Source organism: Camarhynchus parvulus, chromosome 2 (genome assembly GCF_901933205.1).
Source record: "Camarhynchus parvulus chromosome 2, STF_HiC, whole genome shotgun sequence".
NCBI lineage: Eukaryota > Metazoa > Chordata > Aves > Passeriformes > Thraupidae > Camarhynchus > Camarhynchus parvulus.
The window spans coordinates 85,268,221-85,286,298 of record NC_044572.1 but is presented as its reverse complement, the minus strand read 5'-3'; the positions used below and the strand labels follow the sequence as shown (position 1 = coordinate 85,286,298).

At 39.1% G+C, this 18,078-nt stretch overlaps 1 protein-coding gene across 6 annotated transcripts in view; it reads right to left on the bottom strand.

The window, feature by feature from the left end:
* The window catches only part of FHOD3 (formin homology 2 domain containing 3), a 374,923-nt gene that overhangs the window by 194,910 nt on the left and 161,935 nt on the right, over nucleotides 1-18,078 (bottom strand). For all 6 annotated transcript variants that reach the window (XM_030944141.1, XM_030944134.1, XM_030944138.1 and 3 more), the window contains exon 4: nucleotides 8,244-8,311. In XM_030944141.1, the coding sequence (XP_030800001.1) occupies nucleotides 8,244-8,311 (68 nt within the window). The remainder of the gene's footprint in view (nucleotides 1-8,243; nucleotides 8,312-18,078) is intronic.

Here is an 18,078-nt window from a genome sequence, read left to right as displayed (position 1 = left end):
TGCCAGCAGTAACGGAAAACTAACATACAATTCCTCTCAGCTGCCCTTTTGGGTGCCTACCTCTGCAACCTCAGTGACTACATTAGAAATATATCATAACTAAGCCTCCACAATAATGTTTTTAACTATTGCTACCTGCCTTCAGTATGCATCACATCTGCTGAAATTACCAGCAAAATAATTGCTCCCACTGACAAGACTAAAATGATGTAGTAATAAAAGTTATTTCGTGCTCTATTAGAAACAGAAATCCCAAAGCATTTCCATGGTCCAGCTTTTTTATTGGCTAAATGACAGGTTGCATTTTGCAGATCAAGATTGGCTTGCAATGTTTGCCATTAGAAAAACTCACTCTGGCTTGAAACTGAGTAAACATAGTCAGGAAGTGATTGAAGGAGCACAGATTGCCAAGATATAATTTATAGTTGCTTTCCCACACTTCAAACTATAGTTCTGTCCTTTGGACTCCAAAATTATTGATATAATTAAAATACTAGATTGCCAATCCAGAAGTGTCTGATATCATCTAATTCAATTGTCACTGTTTATTTCAGTCCATTTTAAAAGCCAAATCATCTATTGCAAACAAATCTAGAAAGAAATGATTCCAAAAACATACACACACGCACATATACACACACATCCATACAATAGCTACACACATCCATACATAAACTGAAGTCCTACAAGTCTCTCAAGACTGTGTTCCCATTTCAACCTCTATTATTTATGGAGCTACAAAACAATTCTATGTATGGACTAGAGCCAGTGGTTAAGAAGGCAAGTCTTGTACTAAATATGAAACCTAGCTCTATCTTGGTCAGGGCATTACTCCTAGAAGATGAACCAAACAGAGATCTGAGAGTCCTCTGCTGTGACATGTATTTCCACTCTGCGATACTTGGTAACTCAGAAACTACCCCAAGATAGGTGCTTGTCAGGTTCACTTGCTGTCTTTCTTCTGTCAAATTCCCACCAGCACACCTAGAAGAACAGCTCCTTGAGAAAAAGATTGCCCTGGACTGGGACGTCCCAAAACTGCTCATCTGCTAGAAATAAATGAGGTAGAAGCATTTAAGTGGCAAAGGGTCTGCAAGGACCAAGCAGCTGGTTTGTATCTCAATGGAAGCTTCTTCCCCTTGCTCTACTTGTTGATTGGAAATGCATTTCACCCACTTTACAGACCTTACCAGCTTTGCCAAGCTTCCATCCCTGTTCCCTCCAAACTTTTCCCTACACTCCTCCATGCTGTGCCTCCATTCCTCATTTTCTTCTGTTCACCAGCCTTTACACCTTCCCAACTCATTTCATGTACATCTGTGTAGAAGCATGGACATAACATGACACAAAGACATCAGTATTTTTATATTGTTCTCTTTTTTCCTATTCTTTCATCTATTTACATGGAGCAACATTTTACAACAGCATGCATGGAAATTACCATCCCCCCCTACTTTCAGTGAGGGAATATACTTAGCCAGCATACAATGGCTTCTGGCGATGATAACAATGAAAATTTATCCCCAGCTCTGTTGTTGGAAGGAAGGGATGCCATCCAGAGGGATCCTGACAGGATTGAGAGGTAGGCCAATGCAAACCTTATGTAGTTCAACAAAGTGACCTGGGTAATGGCAATTGCAGACACATTTACAGGTGGAGCAGAGAAACAATTGATAGCAGCCCTGTGGAGAAAACTTGGAGGAAAAATGTGGGGGATACTTGGGTTGATGAAAAACTCAACATGAGCCGGCCATGTGCACTGGCAGCCCAGAAAGCCAGCTGTATCCTGGGCTGCATCCAAAGCAGGGCAGCCAGCAGGGTGTGGGAGGGTATTCCGCCCCTCTGCTCTGCTCTGGTGAGACCCCACCTGGACTGCTGTGCACAGTTCTGGTGTCCCCAACATAAGAAGAACACAGAACTGTTGGAGCAAGTCCAGAGGAGGGTCATGAAGTGGATTATAGGACTGGAGCACTGTTCCTACAAAACCAGGTCAAAAGAGTTGGGGCTGCTCAGCCTGGAGAAGAGAAGGTTCCATGGAGACCTCATAGCAACCTCCCAGTACCTGAAGAGAGCCTACAGGGAAGTCAGAAAGGGATTCTTCATCAGGAACTGTAGTGATAGGACAAGGAGTAATGGGTACAAACTGAAAGAGGCGACATTTAGGTTAGATCAAGGAGAAAAATCAGCCTAAAGTCTTTTATGTTTAAATTTTTCTGATAGATAACAAGTCAGTAAAACACACATATTGGCACCTAACATGGAGGGAAGAAAATAGAGATTTGCACAACTAAGACAAAAACAAAGATTCCTTCAGTGGATGTAACTGAAAACCCCAAAAATTTATGGTTGTCTTATGTTAATTAAAGACAAAATTTAGAGAGGAAAGGGTCCTTAGCCTGCACAACAAAGTTGCTCCCATGTCACTTATGTTCTTTAAGTTTGCTTTCTTCAATAACCAAGATTGAATTATTGTGATCCTGCCTCATCTTCACCACTATCTTCTTCAAAAAAGTCTTATTTCCCCTTTACTCTGAACATTTCCTCTTCTGTGACTTTAACTGCATTACTTTTACATAACCTGCCTGATTTCTGCAACAGATGAGGGTAGGAAAACCATCTTACTGTGACGATATAATGTTTACTTCTAGTGCTCCCACTGAACTTAACTTTGTACCTGGGATGAATGCCATGTTCACCTGCAAAAGTCCAGGTTCTACTACTGCAAATGTTGGGCTGCCTTTTTGAGTTGCGCAGAACAATAAACTGAGAGGGAACTGAACTGCACTACAATTCTTAAAACAGGCTGAAAGAAAGAACACAGAAAAGAAACTGTGCTCCTATTTAACATGTTGAACAATTTGTAAGCACCTTTCTGCTTTCAATATTTCATTTTATTCAGTTAATAAGGCCCAGATAATTAGATCTTTTTTCCCCACATAACTTTTTCTTTCCCCTGTGAGTGCAAGAAGCAAGCAAGCAAAAAAAAAGTCACACCTCACTCTCACATTAAGCTATTCAATTATTAGGCAGAAAATCTTTGGTTGCCTCCCCCCTATAACGGCATTTAGCAGGAAATGAACAAAAAAAAAAGCCCTGCTGTACCTATCTCTGTTTACCATAGTCTATCTCCCTACATACACTCAACCACCCAATAAAAATAGCAGTGAAACTAAAGACATTTTATGCCACTGATTTGATGGGGACAGAATTTCTTTTTTTTCACCTTTTGTAGACCACAGATATATCAACACACTGTGTGTTTGACCTCCCAGTTAATAGCAGAATTAAAAATTCCTCAAAAAGTCACCTAGAGCAGACCTAACAAAGTATATTCTCCACAGCAGATAAGCAACAGATCAAGCAACATCCAGGTATTGTATTACATACCTGAGGAAGCTAAAGTAGACAGGGGTATCATACTAAACAACATTTCCTGTTACAATTCAAACATTCACAGTGATTAGAGAAGGAATACTGGTGGGTTTCCAAGTTTTAGGCTATCTGTATGGTGTAAGCAGTTCACATTTTTTACTCTCATTAAGCATTGTTCAGATCTTGGCCTGTAACACTGTCTAGACATGAAGAAGGCACGCTACTTGCTAATGAAACTGAGAAACTCATTTTGACATTTAATGTGTCATATCTATTTTATTTATAATCTCTAAACAGTAATGAGACATCTCCTTTGTAAAATAGGATTAAACAGATCTGTAAACTGCTACATAGAACTCTGGTGAATTTGATTTGTGAAGGAAATGAAGGTTTCTCTTTTTCATGACTTAAACAAGAACCCTTCCAAGAGGCTCTTAAAGGGGAGAGGTGGCAGGCAGCCTCCTCACAAGTGATGACAGCAGCCCCTAAATCAAGTGTCACCCAGCTTCAAACCCTAAGGAGTCATCAGTCATGCTTGCAGGAGGGGAAGGAGCAGCCCCCTTCCTTGCTATCAATGAGGCAAACACAGAATACTCCTTCTGCACTCCTAAGGATGATTGATGACTCCTTAGCAGCTGAAGTGTGTGACATTTGATTTCACTCACTGATAAGATTGTGTCTTCCAAACACCTTCTAGTTAATGTTTCCAGGGCCCGCACATAGCTGTTCTTTGTCACATTTTTTAACACAAAGCTCAATTGTTCAATGATTAATGAATTTCTCAACAACAGATGAAAATTCTGTAAGAGAATTTTGTAAGAGAATTTTCCCTTGATAGTCTGATCACAACACAAAACAGGAATCTAGGCTCCTTAAGAAAACTGATGGCAGATCTCCTGCCCCTGTCAAATGACACTTGCAGGCAAAACAATCCTAAAAAAGAATTATCTTTTTTTCCTGAAGACTTTAAAATATACACTTGAGGTCTGCTTATCAGAAAACCTAATGCATTGGTTGATATTGATTAAAAGTATTTTCCGAAATTTTAATAAGCAGATTTCCACAAGGTTATCCATTTCAACATACTTGAAATGTGCTTTACGGCATTCTTATTTTTCTTACAGCATCATATTCTTATTCAGTTATTTCCTATTTTGAAATGATGCAATCAGCATGATTTGAAACTATACTTTGTAACTACAAGGTACACTTGCTTATAGGTTTTAAAGCATGCCAGCTTTATATTGCATCCTGTTGTATCACAGGCCATGTTACATAAACTTTTCAGTATCACTTAAATCTTACAGCACTATTTATATTCATTTTTGTGGTTTTGCCCAATTTTTTTGCTTTTAAAGAGTGATATTGAATTAAATGCTTTAAGCAGATGTATTTTTAAATCTCTTATGAAATGAATAGCATTTTTTGATCCTGATTTTCTAAGTGCCATGTTTGGCTGGATTCTGCTCAATGCCTTTGGAAGTTTTAGCACTTTGCACAAAAGTCATGAGGTTTTGATAAATACAAGAACCAGGCAATTCAGAAGTCTGTCAGAAAATCCATTCAAAAGGAAAGAAACTGTACTGGTTGTCAATCCTATCTTACTCTGTAAGCTTGTTTGTCAAAAAGCATACTGGTAAATAGAGAAGGAAAACTGCAGTACAATCCAGAAAAAGATGATGACTGTAGCTCTCCCACCCCTTCAGAATGAATGACTGGAACAGAATGGCAGCACTGTCAAAGAAAAACGCTCCACATAACCTTCATCATTTTGCCAAAACCAGCCCACCAGAAGAAATCAAAGGGAAATTCCAAGTGTAGACTTGCAAAATGAATCTTTCATCTAAATTTTGAAACAAAGACATTGCTCTTGCCAAACATTGCTAAACTTTGCCGAGGCCTCACGTGAAAAATCCAGAACTCTGACTATTTGGAATTCAACTTCAATGTAAAACTTGGGCTTATTCCCAATTAATGCAAATGAGACAGTGCACACTACTTGAAGGTCTTTAAATTAAAAATTATCCTGATGTAGAACTGTGCCAAATTAAGTCAGCAATGATGAATTTATAAAAAAATGGTGTTATGAACTGTCCTGGCACCTAAAGACATGAAGTCTCCATAACACTTGGAAACCTTGTTATTATGAAAACACTTTTTTTAAGTCAACATCTTATTTCTAAAGTGTTACACTCTCAAGGAATTTTAAATACTCTCTTTTAAGGGCATACAAAATTAAAAAATATATTTATGTTGAACAACACACTTTAAAAAAACTATTACCATAACGATAAATTTCTAATGCTGACATACTTTCATGTCACACACACACACACACAAAAAAAAAGACATTTTGGACAAAAATATTCCATTTATAATATAACCTTATTATATTTACTTGTATTTTTCTTCAGTAAAAAACTGGAACAGCTTTTCTTTCTAAAACTGATACACAATCACTTTACATTTTCTCTCATGGTTCATTACGAGATAAACTAAAATCACACTCAAAGGATGCCCTTAGCAATGCTGTTGTTAAGGACAGCAAAGCTGGCAGGTAAACCCGGGTTGCCAGGGGTTTGTTTTCCAACTGAAAGTGTACTACCTCAAACACTTGTGCATATTCTATGAATCCTACCCAGCCCAAGGAACACTCTTCAAGTTCCCCCTAAGAGAACCTGCATTTTAAGAGTATATGTATTTCAACCTGTATTTTAAGATTTTTTTAAGGGTACATTTGCTCAAAAATTAGCCACAGTTCCACCAGAAAGAGCTTCTTTATGTGATAACTGATAATTCCCAAATTCCTCTCCCTACCACTTTCATTACAAAATAAGAAAGTTAAATTCTTCAAGGAAAATTATGTCCTGAAACAGCCTGATAGGTTTCACTTAAAACTCAATTCATACACAGATATGGGTTTGTGCATCACTTTTCCCTTCTCTCTTCTTACTCTCCAACACAGTCAACCCCTTAAATTACTAGGATAAATATTTAAACAGCATTTTCATTAGAACAACTGATCAGATGGAAGAGAGAGATCTTACTGATGTGTTCTCTGAAAGCATTGAGCACATGTGCTCAGAAATATCTACTAGACTTCAAATAACCTATAGTAAAGAGGGCATTTATGAATACCCAAACTGGGAGAATTCATGATGGAAGGGCATGGATGATGGAAGGGAATTAATGACAGGAGTTGAAGGATGGGTGGGAAGAGAGGCTTAGCCTCTCATTGCTAAATATGTGCAAGTGCCCAGATTACCTGTGTAACACATAAATGCAGAGAAATACAAACATTTCCCAGAAAGAGCTGAGGTGCACAAAAAGATAAGAAACCAGAGAAGTCTCTTGGAAACCTGCCTGATTTCCTGTGAGCACACAGGCCACATGCTTGGCAACCTTACAGGGAAACCCAACTTGCCTCCCTGTGACTCTCAAGCACTTGTCTCCCTCTGGGAATGAGGGACTGCTTCTTGAAGAAACAGGGATTTTCCCAATCTGCACTCATGGGATGACCAGGCTGTTTGGAACTGGAACTCCTTTCTTTGTCCAAAAATTTCAAAAATCTGGGAGATTTTTCTGACCCAGAACACATCTTCAACTACCAAGATTTAACATTAAATGGTCCACCCGTCACCACTCACTCCTATTGTTTAGAAAATTTTAATTCTGGCATTAGCTAAATTCTAAATCTGAAACCTATAAAAAGGATTATGCATTTAGAAAATTTGCAGTTCTGCAGTCTTGCAGATTTTTTAAATGTTTTTATTCTTATTAGAATAAATGTCTATTTAAAACAAAGCAAAAATGTTAAACTAAGAGTTTAAAATCTTTCCATCTATCTATTATAGCTAAAAAAAAGGATTATAGGTTTTCATCCTCCATTTGGATCCATTAGTAAAGAAGTGCTCCTCTTATTGTTCTCACTTATATTTACTGAAAATGGAATGTCTCAAATGAATTCCATTTTAGAATTGCATTGAGAGCATGCTCTAATTCACACAGATGGAATTTTTTTTCACTTTTCCTGACCTCTTCTCTCTAACAAGTTTCCTCGCATCCTGCAGTTTTCCCAAGTCCCTCTCCATATCCAGTGAAACCATCTGAAATCCAAGACTTTAATTCAAGCAAATGAAGTGGCACCACACCACTTGTCTATCACATTGTCTACTCCCCCACAGGACCCAAAATCCTCCAGATTTCAGATTTCCTCCATAATGAACATTCACATTCAAATCCATGCCTTTCCTTAAAATGATCAGTCACTACCACATCCTCCTCAGCTCCATGAAGCATCTTTTCGGCTTATCAGTAAATCCTTTCCTCTAAACTGAGTCTAAATTCAAACACATTCAGAGATCTCCCAGTGCATTTTGGTTCCTCATCAGAACTGTTGCATGTTTCCCATAAGTCTTTTAAGTTTTTGATATGGCTTAAACCCAGACTATTTGTCCATTATCAGGCCAACACTGGGCCATCACCCTAACTCATGGTTTCCCTGGCTCACCTTTTCAAGTTCCCCTCCAAGTCTTCCCAATACCAAGATATGCCACTGTCTAAAGAGCAGTCTAAATTCCCACCTAAGAATTTCAATTTACTTGTCTCCTTTCCTGGTAGATTTACACTCCTCACTCTGCCATTACACCACATCTCATCCTTCTGACAGACTGAAGGAACACAGGAAGGTTTGCAGATCATAAAAATAAAAGACTCTAAAAGGGAATTGGCCAATTCCAAATTACAAATGAAGTAAAAAGTCTCTTTTGCCAGAAATTGTAAGTTATTCTCTAAATTAAATTTTAAAAAAGTTAAAAAAAGAAATTAAATTCATGTTCAAATCACAGAATAGACAGCTATTATTTGCTCACCTGAAATATCTGTTTCAAGGAAAAAAGTGCCCGTCTCAGCTCCCGTCCACTGGAATTGTAAAGTTTTTCTGGGAAAACAAAATAAGACAACAGAAAAAACTTCAGCATAAACAAAACTGACAACACAACAAGAATGTAGTACAGCTTTTGAAAGAATTATAGCACCCACTTCACATTAGGCAGACTTCTCTTAAAAAAATTAGTTTTTTAAAATATAGATACAGGACTTATTCATTAAATGTGCATGTAAACCAGGATTTAGTTGTCTATAATTTAAGATGGCATCTTCCAGGTAAATTCACAATAGCTTCAACAAGATCAGTGAGAAACAATTGTTTCTGGAGTTTTTGAAAATGCTTAGAAATACTGTTCTTTCTGGATTAGGTAAATTTAGGGTTTACTGAAAGTACCAGATTAATCTCAAAAGACTTGTCTGAGACCACTCTTTGCCTTTGTTATCAAAGCTAGAGCCACTGAATCCCATCCTTGACTGCCTTCCCTCTAGACATTCTTTTCTCATGTTCTCATCTTTCTATTGTTAAATCCTTTCTCCAATAGCAATGAACGTTAATACCAGAAATAGTCGGACAGTCTGTTCTTAGCATAATTCAAAACAGTGTTTTATTCTCCTGAAAACTGATCTTGACCTTTTTCTAAATGAACCAGAAGCCTTCTTTTCATCATCCAATACTGAAATGTATTACTTCATTTATTCCCCTACTAATGCATTCTCACAGAAATAATTTAAAGACAAAAGCAACTCTGCTATCCTTCTGAACCCTGCTACAATGTTCATGCCTTGGGAAGAAGTCTTGAACTGTGCCTCTCAAGTCTGTTACAAATTTGTGACTGTGCGGGAATAGAGCAGAAGTGAGCTCTTCAAACCTTCCTGGTCTACTATGCTTGGCGTATTTGATAGAAAGAGACTTTATTCAACACATCTACAGTCCTAAATTTAATTTTGTTACACTACTGTAATCCAAGAGCAAGGACAAAGGAAAATCAAATCTTCATGGTCACCTCAGATGACACACTTGCCTCAGCCACGAATCACCATGAAAGCACCCTCTCTGCAATCGATAGAGCAGTGGCCTGTAGTGGCCACCAAGTCCTGAGATGAAAGCTGGAATGCCCATAGAATGATAATAATCTTACGAGAAAATTAAATATCAAACCCCAACATCTTATATCTTACTTTCCCTCGTCTATTTCTCTTTCATTTACTACTTTACACTACAAAACCAAATTAAATTTTATTTCCCTCTGTTAGCAAGTTGCAAAAAAGGGACTAGCATTTGAGGATTCAATGCATTTATAACTCAGTGATCATTTTTTGTTTCAATCAAGGAAGGTGAGGTCTAATGTTAAAAAAAAAAATAATTCTTATTCCAACAGTCATCTTCAACCAAAGGGAAAATATGAAGCAAAATGTCAGCAGAACTAACACTATTTTTTTTTAACTTTGGAAGTAGTTTTGTTCATCCCTAATTGCCTCTGATTTCAAAGGTAGAATGTACAGAACTGGCAAAACTATTGTTTTTATAAGTTGCCTCCTTTCTTGCACTTTTATAGATTCTTGACAAAACATTGGAGAAACAGATTTCACTTCAAGCTATAAACTTAGAGGCACACTTTAATTACTCTCACTTAAAAATGCACTGGCATGTGGGACCACATTTCTTGGCAGGATAAAGAGTAATTTTGTCAGGAAAGCCTAAAGAATAATAAAGATCTTCCAAGACCCGGTCTGTCAACTTTACATGCCACATTACACAAAATATTTCTTTTTGAAAGTTACCTCCATCTGGCATTTGTTATTACTAATTTCCCTCTATTCATAATTCACCAGCATCATTATGAGCAGAATGTCTCCAAACAAGGCAGTGCATTATCATCTTAATTAAGAGAGGCACCACTTCTTAAAGTCCTGGCAACTTTGTACATAAATATCAATGTCCTAACAAATGCCATCTGTTGGTCTTGGTCTTGAACAGAAATCATCATCCCAGCCTGGGGTGAAGTCCTAACAAGCCATTGTTATGATACCATAACACTGGTTGTTTCATTGGTGCGTGAAGATTTTTGGTACATTTCAGAGGAACAATGCTAAACATTTTTTCTCCTTGATGTTTTCACAGAGCATAACCTCATCCTTGGCAGTGAGGACAAACAATGCTCTCCCTGCTCGTCTGCAGCAAGGAGGATAGAAGTTACTGACTGCAGCTCAAAAAGGGGTCTATGGATAGAGTTAAGAATCAACAACTACTGCAAGTATCAAGTTTGACAACAGTTGTGGCACGTGTCACAAATGTTTGAGGTGGGTTGCAAATCCATCTGAAGAGTGACAGTCCAGGTAAGTCATCTCACTTCTGACATCTTCTACCAGAGACAATGTACACTCGCAGGTACCTCCTCACGCAGAGCTGATCTTGTTCACTCAGCTCAAAGATACAAGTCCACAGCATCTTCACCTGTGACTCTTACACACAGGCACCACACTCTCTGCATAAGTCTTGACACTCACTTCTTACAATGTGGGCAGCCACCAGAAACATTCACTGGCCATAACCCAAGGAGGAAAGTGAGGTGACCATGCTACATCAGAAGATGCTTTGGTTTAAAAAACCTCAGTTCAGGATGAACCTCATCCAGGGCAGCAAAAGCCTGCATAAGCCAAGGTACTGCACAGACCTTTAAAAAAGCTTGTACTTTTATTGTGTGTGCTGTTTTTCATGTTACAACTGGGGGACACTTGCTAAGATGTTCTCAAGGCCTTAGAGAATTCCCACTTGTTAACAGTAACTTTGGCACCCCAGGGACCTCAGGATCATCTTAAAATCTCTAGACTGCAAATGAAGTTACAAAAATGCATCAGCAGAAACTGAAAGCAGAAATCAGTTCTGAGCTCTTTTCCTATGGCCGAAAAACAAAATTTAAGAAAAAAAAGAGTGAGAGGAAAAGCCACATTTGTTTACAATGTTTTCACACTGCAGACGATCCAGAAACTACATAGCAAATGCTTTTTAATGCTCGTTTGACATAAGCAGTTTAAAGCATTGCCCTATGAAGCAGACTGAGAAATAACTTTCCATGTTACAGCACAGAGGTGACTAATTCCCATAGTACCTCCCTGGCAGAGCTGTCTGTAACTGAAACAAATTATGCCTACAGCTTTGAAACAGGAATCTAGCCAGCTACTATCACCAAACCCAGAAAATTCTGAGGTGCTCCAAGGACAGTCCAAAAGATTCACAAGTTCACTGCTTTGTTATAAGGTGTCTGATAAGCTTGAATGTGTACACCAAAACTGCTTTACACCAGAAAACAAACATCTGTATTTCAAGCAGGAACATGTGCTGCTACACCTCTCCCTGAAACTTCTCTGGCCCTTTGGTAAAACACACATCCTGTCCTTCCCCAGGCCAGGTGCAGGCTGGAGACATTCTACATTCATATACTTGAAGGTAAGATAAAACAGGTCAGTAAGTTCGTAGGTCAGGGAGTTGGTGATACCTGACACTGCTAATGATGGTGGCTTTGACAGCCGTGTCCTGATAAGTGACACTATTGCAGCCACTTTTACTACCTTTTTTCAAGAAATAAAGAGCTGCATCTGTGGCTGTGAAATATTTTTAATTGCATATACACAGATGACAGAAAATTCTCCTTGCAGCTCCCTCTGACGTTAACTAACACTAGAGGGCACTGCTTATTGCCTTATTCTATGAAAGAAAAGGCACTCTGCCCCTCCGTGGGCTTCCCACTGATACAGCAGCACTGTTTGGGATGCAGAGTTGGTACTCCATTAACCGGGAAATCCTGCTTTTAACCTGTAGACTGTAAGATATCCAAAGAAATTGAAAAGCATCAGTTCTGCCAATCTCAAACATTCAAAATCAGAGTCAACTCTTTTGAAACTGATAGAAAACCAGGTATTGGTATGGGCCTGAGTTTTATTAACTGCAAGAACCAAGAGTCACATTTATTAAATTATCCTTCACATCATAGTAGGGAGGTGTATATCCTTGGAAGACAGAGAGATTTCCTTAGCTCAGCACTTGTTTCTAGAGGCAGAGAGTCACAGATAACCAGAATTGTGGTAGAGCCAGACACGTGTGAGAGGCAGCAACCTGCAAGTGGCTATTTTGGTTGCTGTTGCAACCTGCAACAGCAGAACTTTGATTAAGAGAAGCAAATATGCTCTAAAAGAAAAATATTATTCGTTACTCTGTATTTTTTGCTTGTTTTTACTTTTGTAAAAAATAACTCGGGCTAAGTGAAAAGGGATTCCTATAGGTGAATTTGGTACATATGTAGCAGTGGAGGGAAGGCAGTTTGGTTTGAAATCAACATCTTTTCAGAAACGAAGTCTTTAAAGATATATTATCAGACAACTTGCAGCTTTCAAATAGACTCTGTATTTTCAAAGAAAATTGTCAGAGGCTCAAATTTCATTGGTTTTCACCTCTTTTGATTATGTGGGAAAAGGGACCTTTTAAAGAAAATAGTAATTTGTCCTTATATTCTTAAATAAAGTACTGACTTTTCTTTTGCCTTCTATGGGGAAAAAAAAAAAAAAAGAGTGTTTTCAATCCACAGTAATAAAAGAAAAAGTGGAACTGGCTGAACATTGCTTGGTTCAGTCCCATGTGTTACACCTGACCTCTGACCGACAGGGTACCATCCTCCTCCCTTCCTCTTCCATCACACCCATTGAATTAGTCCCTGGGATATAGTAATTTATACAGCATCAGCCTTTTGAGCTGTTGGCAAAGGCTTGTGAACATCTGGCTGAGCACAAATGGGAGTTGCTCTGCTTCACTTGCTGCTGCGTGAATGACCTCCATGTCTCCCATCCATGCCTCTTTTCTTTAAACTATAATTTCAAGACGAAGCTCTTTTCCTTACAAAAACATAAAAGGGAGATTAACTCCACATTTGATTACATTAGCAGGATACCTGGTGCAGATCCACTTAAATGACATTTGAAACATTTCCTGCCATTCATTTTTACCTGGCATTGGACAGAAGTAGCAACATTCTCTGGCTTCCAGTAGCCACTTGCAAATTAGGCAGTACTTAGTTTTCTAAGTACTTGCTGCAAATTAGGCAGTACTTAGTTTTCTAAAAAAAATTCTAAATTTTTTAGAAGCTAAAAAATTTAATTCCTCTCCCTGCAACAAGGAGTAAAATATTATTTTAAATGCTCACTAGGAAGAAGTGTTAATAAAACTAAAAGGCTTTCAAAATTTAAATGAAATGCCTACCCTTCCAGCAGCACTGATGGGAAAAAAAAAAAAAAAACTTGAAAGAACAAAATAAGTGTTTACAATGGTAAGAAATTTTGGCATTCATTCTTTCTGTGAATGCCCATGCCACACTTCTAAATTTATTACTGAACTATTCCAATTTTAAATGCATGTTACTTTATCTGAACAAATGTATACAATTGTAGAACTAAAAATTTGAGCAATACAGCAACAAGTCAGGCAAATGAGTCCACTCCTGTGAACAGGCATCAGGAACCAGCCAGGCAGACTTCACTTGAGTAGGCTCATGGCTACATACAGTGCTGCAGATCTATAAAACAACTGTATATAAAACTAATTAGCGTAGTGTGCCAGTCTTTCACTTTATGTCAAACAAATTAAAGCAGTTCTCTAAGAAAAGACCTGGTCCTGTGCCAAGAATAGGCTCTTAGTTTAGCTTTTGTCCACGAAAGTTAGTCATAAATGTGTTGGCCAGACAAGGCACTCTCCTTTTCTTCCCAGACCCCCTAGAAAATGCACGAAGAAGGGATTCATTCACAGGCATATTGCCCACTATTACATTAACACAATTGCTGCTTCTGCTGAGATTACTTTGCTTTGTATATTATAAATTTCCTTTTTTTCTCTCTGAATTCAATCTTACTTTGTCTGGATAAATGGATAATGCATTAATTAGTGGAACATGTCACATGTGAACTCAAGCTACATATTCTCCCACTTATCTAGGGATAAATGGTTAGCACTTAGCATAGGAAAGGAGCTTTCTCACAATACAGGACCTTCGGCAAAGCAAGTGGCCGCGTACAAATTTCGGGAAGCCAAGCCCACATCACTGTCAGCACCGACTGCTTTGGAGGAATGCGCAGGCTGCCTCCAAGGAATGCTGCCCCAGCTCCCCGGCAGAGAAAAACCCTCCCTACTCTCCTTTTCATTCAGGCACACAGCAGCTGCTTAGCTAATTATCTGGGACAGTGGGTCCCCTCAGCGAGCAGGGTCCTTTGCCCCCAGTGGGAGAGGGGGATCCTTTGTCGGGAAAGGATCCTATTACGCCCGCATATGAGAAGAGCTCAGCTTCAAGCCTGCATCCTTATTCCCTTTCTCTGTAAAGGACCTGCAGGTGGGGAGGGGGAGGAGGGAAAGACAAAATAGTCTTGGACACCCTTTCCTATCCCATACCCTAAAGCCATGTTGGCAGAGGCTCAAAGTAAAGAGTGCAAAGAGCCACCTGCAAACCCCAGGGAGCCTGTGGGTTTGGACTGACAAGCAGGGAGAACTCCAGGGCAGGATCTCCCCTGGGAATGAAAAATACCCAATTTGGCCAGCACTTCAGAGCAACTGTATACACTCACGCATGGGATTTTCTGCCTCTTTGAAAGTAGAAGTCTGCTCTCCTGACACTGCAAAAAGTACCCAGCTGAAAGAGCCCCTGGATTTCCACAGAGAGAGTACACATGGCAAAACTCCTACTCTGGGAAGATGGGTGGAGCTAATATTTTTTGAATCTTTTTCTGAAATGCCAAATGTCTTAACTTCTGTCACAAGGGAATTAACATAAGACTGTCAGCACAAGAATGATTATACATTTAAATCCACTGAAAAAAGTATCTGCTCCTGCAGGTGCAAGTGTCCCCCCTCACTTCTTGCTCCTGTGTTTCTAAGAGATATGAAATGAGACTCAATCACTTGGGAAATAAGTAATATATAAGAAAAGTCCAGAGGATTACAAGGACCCTGAGGATGAGGATTCAGAGACATGCAACAACAGGTCCTTTACATTCCGAACATATAATTCCTGAATGTCCTGGTGACTCCCCTACCCTTGGTTCTAGGTGTTAGTCAGTGCTGGAGGCATAAACTACAGTAACATCTAAATAGCTCCACGACATTTAAAAGAAGGAGGTTTTTATGTAGATATCTGGTAGAAGGGACTTTCCAGTCTTTATCGTACTCCACTGTCATGGTTTAACCCCAGCTGGTAGCCAAGCCCCAGGCAGACACTCACTCTCCCATGAGCGGGATGGGAGAGAGAATGGGAAGTGTAACTGAGAAAACCTGTGGGTGAGATAAAGATAGTTTAATAGTAAAGAAAAAGCCACCCACACAAGCAAAGCCAAACAAAGAATTCATTCACCACTTCTGATGGGCAGGCAGGTGTTCAGTCATCTCCAGGAAAGCCGGGCTTCATCATGCCTAACAGTGACTTAAGGAGACAAACACCTTCATCCCCAGTGCTCCCCCCTTCCTCCTTCTTTCCCCAGCTTTATACGCTGAGCATGATGCCATATGACATGGAATGTCCCTTTTTGGTATGCTGGGGTCCGTTCTTGTGCACCCCCAGCCCCCTCGCTGATGGTGTGGCGCAAGAAGCAGAAAAGGCCTTGACTCTGTGTAAGTGCTGCTCAGCAGTAACAAACACATCCCTGGATTACCGACAGCGTCTTCAGCAGAAATCCAAAACAGTCCAGAAGTCTCTCCCAAACTAGGTACTATGAAGAAAATTAACTCTACCTCAGCCAAAACCACTCTGGTAGCATAAAAGGACTATAGTGATGTCACCCATTTCTATCAAACTTCTGCATATTCTGCTTGGTTTCAAGCAAACTACATGTAATGGATAAACCATTAGCCAGAATTTCCCCTTTACACAGGTCTAAATTACTATGCTTTTACTTCTACAGACCCATCCACATGGAACTAGGAAGAACATTTGTTGTGCTATCTGCACATATTATGGCAAACAAATGCCAGTGATTTACACTAAAGGGAGATGTTAAAATGCAGCAAGTGTTTATATAGTTAAGTGCAAAAGGAAACCTTAGTCTTCATCTGCTGGATCCAGGTATTTAAAGCTGTGGAAGATGGGGCTCTCTGTGTATCCTGCACTGCATTATGCTTGGGATCCTAAAAACTGATGGTGTCAAAACTTCCTCTTACTGTTTCCATTTCTAAATTAGCATATTAAGGCCCTGCTTGCTCATAAGCAAAAGAAAGGACATATAAGGCAATGTGGGCTGAGATCAGGGTGAAGCTGCCTGACAAAAAGGGCTTGTACTTTTCTTCTTAGTTTTATATGTCTGTACTCACTACTGCTTTCCCAGTTCTCTACTGTAGAAACCTGTGTCAGTTATCTTTGACGGCTGCTGTGGAAAAAAGGACATAAGCAGTAAGAAAGCCCAACAGCAGGAGAGCATAACAGTAGGTTCTACCTAATGTATGAAGTAAAACTCAGAGTGGGATATTAAAACTCAGTGTCAACAAGGAATCACTTCATTAAACAAAAGGCAACACCAATGATCCCAAGAAACTTGAATAGTTTGCAAATTTCCATGATTAATACCCCCAGGCTTTTAAAATTAGTTGTAGCTGGAGAGATAAAGAAAATGCATGGAGTGTTCATTGCGAAAAGACCTTTTGTAGAACTGGCTTTCAGGGTCTGGCTGTGAAAAATATTGCAGAGCAGTGCCACAAAAAGTTTTCTGGCCCTCTATGAGCCAAAAACTGTGACTGGAACAGCAAGTCAGCTCTGAATCCACTTCCCATCTGGTTATCACCACAGCTTTTATTTCCAGTTCCAAATTAGTTCTCTCATGTATCCTTTCTGATTTTGTAAGCTAGAATACAGAATTCCTCTTTACAGTTACAGTTACATTTCCCAGTGAGTCTGATGCCTGCTGATAACTTCAAACCCATGGGGACACTATGGAGGTCTATGCACACAGAACAAACTGCTCAATCAGCTCAGTCTTCCTTCCTTCCTTGAAATAAAAAAAAATAAAAAAATATTCAAAAGATACAGCCTTTCCAACATATTAACAAAATAAAGAGCCTCTGCCTCTTCAGCCTACTTATTCCAGCCATGGAACAGGCACCATAGTGTACTTCCCTACAATGATTTATTGATATAGGTCCTCTCCACTTGAATGCAAAAGGCACTAATATACTCTTTAGTTCTGAAGTGCAGGAAACAGTACTTTGGGTTGACATCTTCAAAGGAGGGCACTTCTGCATGTCCAGAAAATGCTACGACTTCCCTTCTGTAAAAGTCAAAGGGTTACAAAAGGGAAAAGGCTGCATAACAAGGTCAAATATTACAGCACTGGATTAGAGCAAGTGGTGATGGAAAAGACTTGAGAGATCATCTTGTTCATCCCCCTGCTAATGCAAAATTGTTCCCTAGAGAGTAATACAGCAGAAAAGTAGTTGTTATGCTAAAATATAGGCTATATAATTCAAGAGAATGGAGCTGGGGAAAATTGCTAGAAAAGAAAATAATATAGAAGAACTTACTGCTTCTTTAGCGATTACTGCAGCAAAACTGAGGCTAAACCATAATTTTAAAAAGTATGTGGAGACCAACCTTTAATGTTTGTTTCAGTTTACAACTCAGTCCCTGAGTTGCTGACCTGTGTATTTGTGCTTGAACAAGCACATTAGCCAGTGCCTCCTAGATTAGAAATATTTAATAAGAATATGCTAGCCGTGATTTGTGTTTTCTGGTTTTATTCCATTTTAAATACAGTGCCAACGTGTTGCTCTGCATGTTCAATCAGTATTAGTAAACAAAG